General features: G+C 44.3%; 1 protein-coding gene across 1 annotated transcript in view; it reads left to right on the top strand.

Moving 5' to 3' along the window:
- Positions 1-4,185, top strand: part of LOC8050537 (calcium-independent protein kinase C) — a 29,428-nt gene extending 25,243 nt beyond the window's left edge. The window contains exon 7 of the mRNA XM_042291927.1: positions 1,279-4,185. Within this exon, the coding sequence (XP_042147861.1) occupies positions 1,279-1,358 (80 nt within the window). The 3' untranslated portion in view covers positions 1,359-4,185. The remainder of the gene's footprint in view (positions 1-1,278) is intronic.
- The last annotated feature ends 8,849 nt before the right edge of the window (positions 4,186-13,034 follow it).

Below are 13,034 nucleotides of genomic sequence, written 5' to 3'. Positions count from 1 at the left end.
TGTTAGTTTTAATGTTTGTGCACAAGCTACTTGACAGGCTTCACGAGAAGCAGTCAAAAAGTTTGAAAGTTGACAGCAGCTTAGAAGCGGGGGAAACAAAACTTTTTCTTGTTTTTCCCATAAAGTCCCATGCATTAGCTAGTGTCACGTGATGGCTGCCGGTGGTGCCACTCGACCCCAGCAAGAAAGGCCTCGATCTGCAATCCAGCCTACTACAACTGATTGTAGTGTTAAGAAAATATGAGTGTGACCAATTCATGTGACGTTAATTTACAGGAAATATTAACTGAAATAGTGGAAGTATGTTTTGATGGCCAGCAAAGTTTCACGCTCTGCTAAATTTAAGTCACATGGCATCGCAACTTGACTCCGTGATGTCAGGGTGTCACATCACGCTGTGACATCGCGTCACATGGTCCCATGACCACGTAAACTGCAGTAGTACTACAGTCCAACCCGTTTATAACGAACAGCAGGAAACACTACGATCAGTTCGATATAGATATAGCAAAAAACGTTTACGACGAACTTCCACTATGCGTTTGTTGTGAGGCGAGAGCTTCTTTTTCTTTCATCTCTTCTCTTCCGCCTTGTAACAACGCGCTGGAAAGTTTCTTTTTTTTTTTTTTTGCATGCGTGCAGTTTTTTTTTTTAACTTATCTCCCCTTTCGAATCGCTTCTCTTCGTTGGCAAACGCCTTGGGGTGAAAAGTTCTTTTTTGTTCCCTGTGCGTGTGTGTGCAGAGTCTAGTTTTAGCTTTCTCCCCTTCGGAATCGCTTCTCTTCGCTCAGTTTTGTTCGCAGCTTGAGCTTTTGGAATTTTCTTTCTTTCCTACTTTTTTGGGGGAAGGAACAGGCTAGAAGACGATTGTTTACGCGTTTTTGGAAGCCTTCCCACAGGGGAAATTTCGATATAACCGATATGTTGTTCGTTATAAAAGGTATGTTTTACATGCCTTTTTATTTAAATTTTCTGTGAGTTCGATATTGACAATAATTCGCTGTACGTGGGTTCGTTCTAAACGGGTTTCACTGTATCTACGCAATCAGATGACCAATAGTGGTATCATCCCCAAAAGTCAAATAGGCAAGGCGGGCAAAACAGATCCATGTGGATGGATATATAGGTCGACACACACACGGGGCGAACTTTTCGGTATCGAGGTGAGCAAACAGTTTTCTTGGTGTGTTCCGACTGGAAATCGGTAGTGTCATTAGCTTCAGGAAACAGCTTTCCAGTGCCTTGCGTGACATTTCCCTGCACGGCGCTTCCTTGCAGCTTGCAGCATGAACTTTCACAAGCGTTGCCAGAAGAATGTGGCCAGCAACTGTGGCATCCATGCCATGCAGATGGCATAAATCCTCAGTGCCGTGGGCATCTTGGGCGACAACCATGGCAAGGCAATCTGTGGCTGAGGAAATTAGTGCACAGCACTTCAAAGCACATGGAACGCATTCAATTGACCACAGCTCTTTGGTAAGAAGAATCGAGCATACGAGCAGCTAGCTTTTTGCATAGTGATGCTTCTCTCTAGGTTTCTGGGAGGTCACATATGAGTTCACATTTTGTTGGAAGCCCCTTTTCCCAGTGTAGTAACTTACTGAGAAACTACCACATTGCAGTTAAGAAGAACAAAAAATTGTGGTATCTTGCTTTTTTTGCAGCGATTTTTAACCCAGCCTGCACAGGTGGCTTTTACATCATGCCAGCAGCAAGAAGTTTAATCTAATGCTTTGATTTTTTACATGCTAGTTAGATTCTAATGCAGGTCAAGCTGTGCTACAACAGTGGTAGCCTGCATAATGCACAGACAGGATTTTCTTTTTTTTTAAATTGTGAGGTTTAAAGGTATGCGGTAACCTTTGTTTGGGGCTTGCCATAGTGTTATCATGTAGACATTAATGGTTCCTTGGTATGGCCTATTTTGCTATAGCTTGAGTGAATCACGAAGAGGTGGCAGGCACCATATTATCAGCAGATTACAATTTTTCGTCAGCTAATTTTGGGGAGAGCACTCATTTTGAATGCTAGTGCAAGTAGGGTAACTGCCTCGGAAAACATCCGTCTCTGGAATAAGGGCAGAATTCGTGTAATATGGTGAAGTTTCTAGTCTGAAAGTTTGTGCCAGTTTTCTGAAGTTTCATGAAAGCCCTTGGTAAGTTAGCCAGGGTATGTAGTTTGGTGTCGCTGGATCCAAATGAATGGAATTACGGCAAGCAAAGTGAGATTGTTGTAGGACTGGTCTAGCACCGGCACACTAGCATTCTCGTAGCACACCTGTGCAAAGAGGTGAAGCACATGCACCACAAGCACACCTTGCACGGTCTTGCGATGAATTAGTCTTGCATATTATTTGAAACTTTGAACTGCACGCAAAATGAAACTAGCAAAACGAGGAATTGTATTTTTGGACGGGAACGAAACCGGAAGCTATGTATAAGCTTATTAATTTCTGAGCAAATCCTCTCTTTTTTCGTGTTTGTCTGCATGCTGTAACCAATGAAGCAGGTGGCACGTATGCTCCCGGTGTATATGATGTGATGTATTAGCTTCTGAACAGCAGATACAGTTGCCAAGGGTCTTTTTATATTTATATGCATATTGTGTTTTATCAGTATAGTAAGAGAGCAGGCACGTAGCCAGGGTTTTGGTTCGGGGGGGGCCCACCCATGACAAAATGCTCTATGTGGGGGTGGGGGGAGAGAAGGTCCCAGCAAAATGGAAGATTTTGGGGGGGGGCACCCCATGGTGCCTCCTTCCCCCCCCCCCCCCGGCCTGGCTACATGCCTGTAAGAGAGAAACATTTAAATTGCAGTAATGCTGCAACAGAAGTTGGTTGGTTGGTCGCAGGGAAGCAGACGAAATTGGTTTTAAATGTGATAAAAGATTTCATGGACTTTGCCAAAAAATATACCTGAAATTTCCACAGCAGTTCCTAAGCAGTTTGTAATGAGACATTTACACACTACAAGGCAGCAAATAACGGTGTTGCAATTCAACACCAATCTGCTCAGCAATTTCGGCATCAATCTTTTACTGTGCCTTAATTTGCTCTATTTTAGTTTTGTTATCCCTAACCTCACTTTAAAGAAATAAAAATAACATGTAAGTTAGTATGTATGTCATGTATGTTAGCTTTCTTTTCGTAGGACCGCACTAATATTGTTATCTCATCCGGCCATCTGGCGTTTCATTTTCTATGTTTCAAGACGGGCATTTTGAGGTTCGAGTTTCTGAGAGAAGGTGACTGGGCATGCTTAAATTCGACTACGCGACAATTTTATAGCCCATTCCACTATACTAGTGCCTTGGATAAGAAGCATTCAACGTATTGTCATAACAGCTGCCATCACTATGGGCCCGTCCAAACAGTATACTTAAAATTCGTGGGGCGACACGACTCTGACATTGGCGGTCCGCTTCCATCCCCCTTTTCTTTTTTATGGGGGAAAAGTTCTCTCTGTCAAATTTTGCCCGTGTCTTCCACGGGGGCCTTGAGCATGCTCTTCACATGGGTCCGGACAGCAATTCACAAGCTCTATTGGCTGTCGGTCAATCGCTCAAAACCTCCGTTGCTCCTCATGTCCCAAAAACGGGAAAGGGAAGAGCTGTGTTCAAAATCTTACCGAAATAGATCCGAGCTAGTCTGGCGGGTCATGTCATGTGATATCACAGATACAGCAAAGCTGAACCCGGGTAGGTTTTCGAACGCAAAGGTGCAAAACCCTTACCCCGGCCGGAGCAAGATTGAGTAAATTTTGGAACACGTCCAAGACTACGAGGGCCCGGCAGAACAGATCAATAGTATTGGCAGGTGGTGCTCGACTTCAGGCCTGACAAACACCGAGGTCACCGAAAAGCGGAGGAAATCAGCAGGAAAATCATGATGGTGGCTTGGTGGTGTTCAAACGGACAGCCGGACGCCTCAACTTCCACGATTTTTGCCGGAGTCGTGTTGCCTCACGATTTCTGAAGTGTCCTGCATTTTGTGGTATTGCAACCTTGTAGACCATCCATTTGAAAATGCACGAGGCTTTTGATACAAGGGTTCTTTTCTGGCCTGGACATTTTTACCGTGCGCTTGCATTTGTATCACTCCACTGCAATGTATCTTATACTATACACGCAGTGCTGTGTATTTGAGATATGTTCTTTCATGCAAATAAATGCTTATTTTGCGAGGGACATGGTGGACTCATTACATACTATCAGTAAGTGCAGTTAGAACGTGCCATAAGACACACATGTGGCTGATTATCTAACGATGTACGATGACCAGCGGGCCCTTTTCTGGATTCCCGGTTTGGGAGTTTTTTGGCACAAAGCGACAAAACTGCGAAAAGCAGTTTCGTGCAAAAAAAAAAAGAAGTTGGGCAGGTAGGAAGCGCGGGACGCGAAGGCACCCTCAGCAAATAAAAGTGTAAAGCTTGTCTAAGGGTCACAATGTAATTTATGCGTTTTTCTAGTAAAAATACAAAAAAAATTGTTTGCCTGTATAAAAAATTGTCAGACCCGTGCGATGCGAACTGCAGGGGGCGCTTCTCTATTATCGTTAGTGAAGTCATGGGTAGGACAGAACGCGCAGATCTTGGACCCCTCGGCACGTCCGCTAGCTTCATGGGCTGTAGCGTGCGGCAAAGCCTGTTTCACGCATTGTGTTTATTTGCCCTATTGAAAAATATTTTTACCAGAATGTCATTTCCAGTAAAAATTTATTTTACTGGATTATGGGACTGTTTTCACTTCCAGTAAAGCCATAGTTTACCGGAATGTCACCGGATTTTTTACTGGAAGGTCACTGGTTGCTTTACAAGAATGTTACCGGAATGTCACCAGCTTTTTTACCAGAATGTCACTGGATTTTTACCGGAAGATTATTTCTAATTAAAAATCTATTTTACTGGATTATGGGACTCTTCACTTCCATTAAAGCCAGAATTTACCAGAAGATCATCAGATTGGCCGGAATTTACCGTGTTTTTTTTTCTTTTTTCGGACGTCAACGGAAGGCACTTAGGAGGAAGCCTGTGAACCGTGGTTGGTGTATGTTTACCAGATGCTCGACAATTCGGTAACAATTAAAGTGGTTAGTCCATATAGACCTGAAGGTTCTATGTATTTATTTAACAGAGTCGATACCAGTGAAACAATTTGCACAGCTGTAGACAAAAGCGATCAGACCAAATAGGAACAACAGAGTTCTTTGTCGCAAAAGATATCTTTCAAGGTACTCACAATGCCGCTGGGTAAATTCCTAGACGTACGGTAGTTCAACTAATAAAACCGCGCAGGTGCACCACACGGACACACACACGTATACTGTCAGTAGCAATCAATCAATCAATCATTTTACTTTTTCAAGTCAAATACAAATTCGACTTGAACGGTCCGCTGGCACAAAAGGCAAACAGGTTGCCTGACGAGGTGCCAGCGGCCGGTAAGGACGGCAAAATCCAGCGGCAAATACAAAACAAGCAAAAAAAAAAAAAAGAATCCGCGCATGCAGAAACCCACAGTAACACAACATTGTGATAACACCCAGACATCATACAAGCAGTGATGTGATTGCTGTGCCAATTGCGCCAAAGTGCGCCAAGGGGCTAGCCCTGCTACATCCTGCTACATTTCGCTGAAATATGGGTAATCTGCGCCAAGCCTGCGCCAAAGGAGCAATTTCGGTCGCCTTTCGAAACCGAAACTAAACTGAGTACCGTAATTGAGCATGCGTGAGCTAGGTGGCGCAAGCGACCGCCCGACAGAAAGTATGCTGCATCAATCGTCCATCCGGTCTCGCATGGTTTTTCCCGCCGTTCCTCATTTCGCACTCTCGTCTGTCTCGTCTCGCATCCTCTTGAAAATATTTTAGCGATAGATGCAAGCGTATATGGACGATCCGACGCTAGCTTACCGGGTACCAGCCATGCCGTTGTGTTGTAAAACGAAACCACGTTTTTGCGCATTGGGAGTTACTTGCGATCTGAAGCACTCGCTTCTGAAAGAAACGGCCGTGGCAAAACTATTTTTGGTCCCTGCCTGTCACCGCAATTATGACGTCGGGTGTTCCCGTCCACACATTGCTGCAGATATGGCGCTTTCTAAAATGAAACGTAAGGACCGCTGCAGGGTAATCAGCAATCCTGTCCTTGTTTAAATTAAACGCTACTACAAAAATCCCTCTAGCTCAAAGACTGTTGTGTCGAAGTACAGTTTACCTAGGTTTCTCTCGGTCGGATTTCTTTTGAGAGGGACCCCGGTACGTGAAAAGCATGTCGCAAAAGAAAGTTTAAGACAAGTTAGCTAAAGCAACAAAAGGCAATGCCTGCACGCTGAACCCGCACAGCGCGCTTGTTTATCTTGAGTTCAGTTGTTGCACAAAGCGCTCCAAGAACTTTTTGACCCTGACTCGCGATGTCTTCATTGATGCGCTCAGCTACTTTTTTAAAATTTTTATTAGCTTTATTGTCCTTGTTATGTTTGCACTTTTTAACCTTTTAAATTAGCTTGTGCCTCGCATACTGGCCTGGCAAGCACGCGCCACTGGACTGTTTTTCTTTTTTATGCTGGATTGTTACATTTTGCATACAATTTTGGGGACCAGATGGCGACGGAGGGGAGTGGCAGAGTTTCGGTTTCGGTCGAACAGCCGTCTCCACTCGCATAACGAAGCGCGTGCAACTGCAAGCTGCTGAAGTTGCCCTCACGTGCATGCGAACATGATTGCACGACAGAGGTACCAGCCGGGACGCTTGCAATCCATTGCCTTCCATTTGCTTGCTTCTGACAAAAATCTGGCATGTAGGGAACCAGTAAAACGGTAGGAGACGTTTTGGAATTGCTCGGCAACGCCTACAGCACTGGACACTTCTGGGATGCCTCAACGTCTCTTTGGAGACATTGAAAGTGGACATTCATTACTTGCCGAAAGCTAAGCGGGGCTTGCAGCAGCCTTGCAGAAAGTTTCAACAAGCAAAATTGGAAAAGCATTCACCAGTCGTACTGCACCTTTTTCATATGTACAGTTTCGTATTGCATTGCAGCAGTTACGTGTTTCATCAGTTGGATACTGCTTCAATTTATTATATTATATAACTAGTGAAAAGTTTATGCTTTCATATTTACTGCTAAGCTGGTCATTTTCAAATAAATTTAATATGTGCAATTTGGTTCTTATTTATCTATAGCGGGTACATATATATATATACCCAAGCAGCACACATGGTTCCCCGGATATGCTCAGGATGTCCCGACGTTCCAGGGATGTCCTGTGGATGTGTATAGGACATATGTGCTGCTAGGGTATATGTCATTTAACTGAAGCATTGCAAAATATGCTGTGTCATTGGCATTTCAGTTAACAACTTGAAAGACTCCCGGGTCGTCTAACTTGAACATAATTTGTTTATTGTGTCGAGCAAAGGGCCCTTCCTTTGTGCAGCACTTAAAACAAATAATTTTTCATTTTTATAAAAAAATCTGCTCCAAAAGACACTTTTTGCTGCTCCAAAAGCCACTTTTTGCTGCTCCAGAAGCCACTTATGCTGCTCCAAAACAGTTTTGGCTGCTCCAAAAGGTGCTCCAAAACGGCTTAGGCCAATCACATCACTGTACAAGGCAAAAAAAAAAAAAAAAAAAAAATATGCGTACAAACAACACCAGGAAGCACAATAAATCACACCGCCCGCCATTAGACATTGTTAGGGAGTGATAGAGAAGAAACACAATATGTAAATAAGACAGCAAAAAAAAAAAAGGCCTATAAAGTATACTATGTAAAAATGAGTATACGCATGAATTACATAGTACAAAGTACATAGTGTAAAAAATAAGTATAATGCTTGTGTATGGAAAGCATTCCACGATTAAAAAGTACCATATATTTTACGGTCGTCAGTCAAAGAGACAATCTAAAACAGTGACAAATAAAAAATGGTCAGGAAAAAAACTCCTTGCCCATAATTCACCTTTAAAACAATAAAAACATGCAGGCAAAAGTAAAAACCATTAGTATATTTATATTTACACAATACGTATCTCATGTTCGACCAAGATGGAGCGAAGCTGTTTTTTAAAAGCCCCTGTGGTGCCGGCAAGCAATACGTTGTTGCCTAGAGCGTTTAAGAGTTGGTGTATTTGGAAGTTGATCTTTTGGTTGCCGTAATTAGTCCTAGTTCGTGGTAGTTTGTAAGCTGACTTTGCCCTTAGGTTATAGTCCGTTAGCGAAAACCACGAACGCGCGGAACGAACATCCGCCGCCGTTGAGAAATCTCGGGCACACTCACGATGTCGTCCCTGATGCCGTCCCCACGGGTGCACCAGGCGGACACATACACACTCTCAGTAGCACGCTTAGCGGAAACCACGAACGCGCGGTACGGACATCCGCCGCCATTGAAAAATCACGGGCAGTCTTTTTCGCTCGCTGGATGCTTCTGAAGCCGGATGGACAAGAGCCGTAAGAAACAGGTCACTGAAAAATATATTCTTTTCATCTGCACACCCAGCTGCTTTGGAAGATACAGGTCGCACACATGGAACGAGAAGCCGAGACTGAATGTTCGTTCCTGGCCGGCCGTTGCTCATTGACGGACAAAGAGACCGTTTTGTTTTCTGTTTTTTTTTTTAAGTCAGCAAAACGACCTTCCTGCATTTTTCCCAAGAACCCAATGAGAGGGAGAAAAGGTGCGTGGGGACTCGTCCTTGGTGCGAGGCACCATAATTACACACCCAGTGCGCGGATTAAATAAAAAATGGTCCCGGACAAAATGGTCCCAACTGCCAACCTGGAAAAAATGGTCCCAGCGTAGCATTGTTGATTTGCTGTTTGCAGGTTTTTATATTTTCTACTCTTGATGGGTATTTAAGACTTAGAAAAGAGTTCGGGAAATACTCGTGAAACACAACGCTAACCCTTTTTTATTTTAACTAAAGTGTAGTCAAGTGGTTGGGCCAATGTGTAATAAATCAATATTTATATCCAATAAAAAACGGCACGAAGAAAACGTGGAACAAACACGAGGGATACAGAGACTCATCGTTGGCATAGTCAAATAATAAACAGGGCTCTGTATCCCCCTTGTAGGCCCTCATTTTTTGCGCTTCTTTTTTTCCCCATACGAGGAACTACTGAACGCCGAGGTAGCAGTTGCGGAAGCCACCACTGGAATATCTCCAAAACCAGGTCTTGTCGTCACCGATTTTGAGACTCCTGCTATGAACTCTGCACGTGCTGTGTTCGGAGAAGACGTGACCACAAGAGGATGCTATATTCATTTTCGCCAAAGCACACGGCGAAAAATTCAAGAGCTGTCTCTAGTGTCCCTTTGTAAGGAGAGTGACGTCTTTCGCCTGTTTGTTGGCACGATGAATGGACTGGCATTCCTCCCTTTGGACAACATCGCACATGGCATTGAGTTTTTGCGGAATACAGCTCCTCCAGAAGCAGGATATTTGCTTGATACGAACTTCAACAGTACCTATGTCACCGGTACGTTTCACAGAGTTCTCACAAGGAATGGAATGGTGAGATTCCGAAGATGTGCAGCTAAATTTCCTCCGAGGATTTGGAACATGCACGTTGCAACGATGACCGGCGACCACAGGACTAACAACCTCGCGGAAGCCTGGAACAGGAACTCTTCAAGCATTGCCATTCCACCATTTGGAGGGTGATTGACGCTCTGCAGTCTCAACAATCCTCGATCTGTCGCTACGGTTATGACATAGGAAAGGGTCAGAAATCCACCAAAGAAGAGGACAAAAAGAATCTACAAAGAGATGCAGCAGCAGCTTTTAACTCTGTGCACACAGTACGTGCAACGACTTTTTGAAGGGCATGGGTCATATCAATACATTTTTTTGTATTAGGCCACCGCTCCAGCAGCGTCGACTTCTTGTCCATGTAATGAATACGCTCATACTTGCGGCATCAATTTTTGATTTCTTTAATATACAGTGTTCAGACAGAGCGATGTTGTTTCTGAAAAACGGAACACGGTGGTACGACAGGTTCATTTCAGAAAACCAGGTCAAGAACCTGCAGTACGTGTATGATAATAATTTTCATTCCGGATGTCATTTTGAAGTTCGATAGCGCTAATTTGAAAACAGGTTCTGGCGAAAGAGATATATTTAATACACAGGTGGAATGTATCGGTAGAAATCAAGAACCTTTGAGAAATGGAGCTACATGGTATATATAGAAGGGATTAAATTTTTTTTTTCAAATGATTATAATGAAACGTTAATATTATTCTTGAACGTGTGTCTAAATAAATTACAAAGTACCAAACCACTTTGTCCTATTAAGAGCTCTCAAAGTATTGATAAATTCACCTGGAACCATTTTGTCCGGGTTGGCACTTGGGACCATTTTGTCCGGGACAATTTTCTCCGGGACCATTTTGACCGGGACCACTTTGTCCTACACCCAGCACGAACGGCTCGAAAACGTGCATGTCCGTGGAAAAAAGGAGCCTCGATATCTTACTGTTTTACCCTGTTTTCAAAGGTTAACAAAAGCTTGAAAGATAATTTCAGGCACCGCGTTGTTGCGGATGCAATTTCGGATTTTCGGCATTTACACTTTTGATTTGTAGGTTTTAGGCAAACATTATTAAGTTTTCCAACGTTTTCCTATTCTTCAAGTTCATAAAGTTTTCAGTTAGGCTTTCGTTGCCTAGAGAGTGAGCCCAGAAAACACTCGCCTGCAATTATTAATTTGGGAACAATTACCCAATAAGCTTAACAGATATTACGAAAAAGGGCATTCTCTTTTTTACAAGGCTGACGAATTTTAATGATAATAAATTGATATATGTTACGCATGATCCAACAGCCTCCATAAAAAAAGAAAACGAATTCCAAAAACTTAGCTTTTCTTCGCATACGCTCAATGGCTGGTGAGCGTTTCTCCGCATCCGCCGGTTTTGCGGTGAGGTTTTCTCCGGTGAGCTTTTCTCCGGGATTCATTTATTCAAATATACATAGATTCGTGTTTTCTTCTCTCTTTCCCTGTCTTTTTTTTTTTTAATTAGAGATTAACTTACAATTAGGACAAAGAAGGTCGACCTGTACTAATCCTGAGCATTATTTGCAATGCCTATTGCGTTATGCCAGGCGCTCTCCCAGGTCAGCTGCTGCTCCTAGCACACCGGTGCCGAGCGATGAAGCTCGACGCGCGCACGCTGGTGAGAGGCGTTGAGGGTTGACACGAGCCGCGGAAGTGACTCTGTAACCACGGAACGAAGACGTGTGACAGACATGATAATCGAGTGATCTTATCAGGAGTACAAGAACCTGGTTCTGTTTTATAACAGTAGCCGCAATCGGCAATCCGCAATCGGCAATCCTACTATTTTGTAAAGTGTTCTGGGGACTCTTAGTTCTTGACATCGGCGACATCGTCTGAAAATTTAGTCAATGTCGGCGATCAACCAGCCAGAGCGGTTGTGATGCCCAGCATCAACGGCTTTGGCCGGTTGATTCGCCGTATTAAAGCGCGACATCGTGACATTCGTCATCTCCTAGTACGCGTTCTTTTATTGGCTACACCATTTGGGTGCAGCGAATGTCCCGTGACTTGCGCTTTTAGCATGCGTGTTTGTCGTTGTACATGTGTTCGAGCCTTCGGCTGTACTCTGATTTAAGACGAAACAAACTATGCGGTGAGTAGAGACGCTGTGAACTTTATATTTGTACAATTTTTCTTTCCTCTATTTTTCTGAATATTAGGGTCGACCAATAATATTTGCTTTAAGCCTGTTTCGGCGCAGGTGTGGCGCGATTCTTAGCAAAATTGCATATCGGCGTAAGATGTAGCAGGCTTCGCTTCATGGCGCAAATGGCGCCATCACTGTGTAGCACGGTCGCGCAGTACGGGTGGAATGTTGCAGTCACGTACCCGAGGACGGAAGTGCGAAGTGGTTTATTCGCATAGCCGTCGTGGATGCCGCTGACTAGAGCACTATATAGCTCCTACGGAGCAGAGTAGCGCAATCCTTTGAACCCCGTGTTTTGCCGACAACATGGCCGACAGAGCGGCTCGGCGCGAGTCACGTGGTACTCAGGGTTCCAGGAGGCGGCCTGCCCTATGGGAGAATACATGGAGATCGACACAACACGGCTGATTAAAAAATGAACGGCGAGTTCACACTTTTCAAAACTAGTCTGTCGTGAAGTTAGTAAAGCACTAAACAATTTATCAAAGTTTTAATAATATCGGATGCGTGTGCAAATTTTGAGAAGGCAATTTCCAAGGCAATGGCGTTTGAAGCAGACGATTTTTGCTCGCAGCGGAGATGGGCCTTTCGGGTTGGCCGGAGCGGGTCACGTGAATGGTGTGACGTCGCCGTGTCGTCTGCTGCATGATGCCGCTCAGGCAATTTTTTAAAAAAAGTCACGTCCTTGCGGGGCACAAAACTTAGCGCAAATTATTCTAAAATGTTCCATTATTATGTCAAAAACAATTGCCATTCCGAAGAAACGACGATTTTCTCACGTTCTCCATGCATTTCTGACCACAGTTGGAACCTCCGGGCGTTCGCCGCTAGTCGCCGAGAGGCGGCGTTCTAGATTGCGCTACTCTGCTCCGAAGGAGCTATACACGAACTCAACTTTCCTACGTCACGCCGCGGTGGTGGCGCGTCGGTCGCACTTCCGGTCTGAGGTGGTGGGCAGAAGTCGCGGTGCGAGACATGCATTCCCGCGTTCTTTTGGTTGAAACCAGACAAAAAAACCTGCCTTCTTGTCGAAATGCTGCGACGGGGCTGTACCAAGAGAGTCTGGAAAGGTTTGAAGATCAGTTTTCATGTGTTTCTGCCCCCTCCGTTCGTTCGAGAACGTGGAAAGTAGCCGTGACAAGGGCAAACCAGCAGCTGTGGAACTACGATTGCTTGTACGGGCAACACTTTGTAGTCGCCAGATGTATTAGTATTGTTGCAACATGAACGAGACAAAACCGCTAAGTTGTCCGGACCACCCGCGGGTTCAGTGCGTCTTCAAATTCACACGGCCGCCTGAACGTCTGCTCTTTCGAA

The sequence above is a fragment of the Ixodes scapularis genome, unplaced genomic scaffold (genome assembly GCF_016920785.2).
Source record: "Ixodes scapularis isolate PalLabHiFi unplaced genomic scaffold, ASM1692078v2 PGA_scaffold2__306_contigs__length_199485367, whole genome shotgun sequence".
NCBI classification, from domain to species: Eukaryota; Metazoa; Arthropoda; class Arachnida; order Ixodida; family Ixodidae; genus Ixodes; species Ixodes scapularis.
Note: the sequence above shows the minus strand (reverse complement) of the source record. Positions and strands in the feature narration are given on the sequence as shown.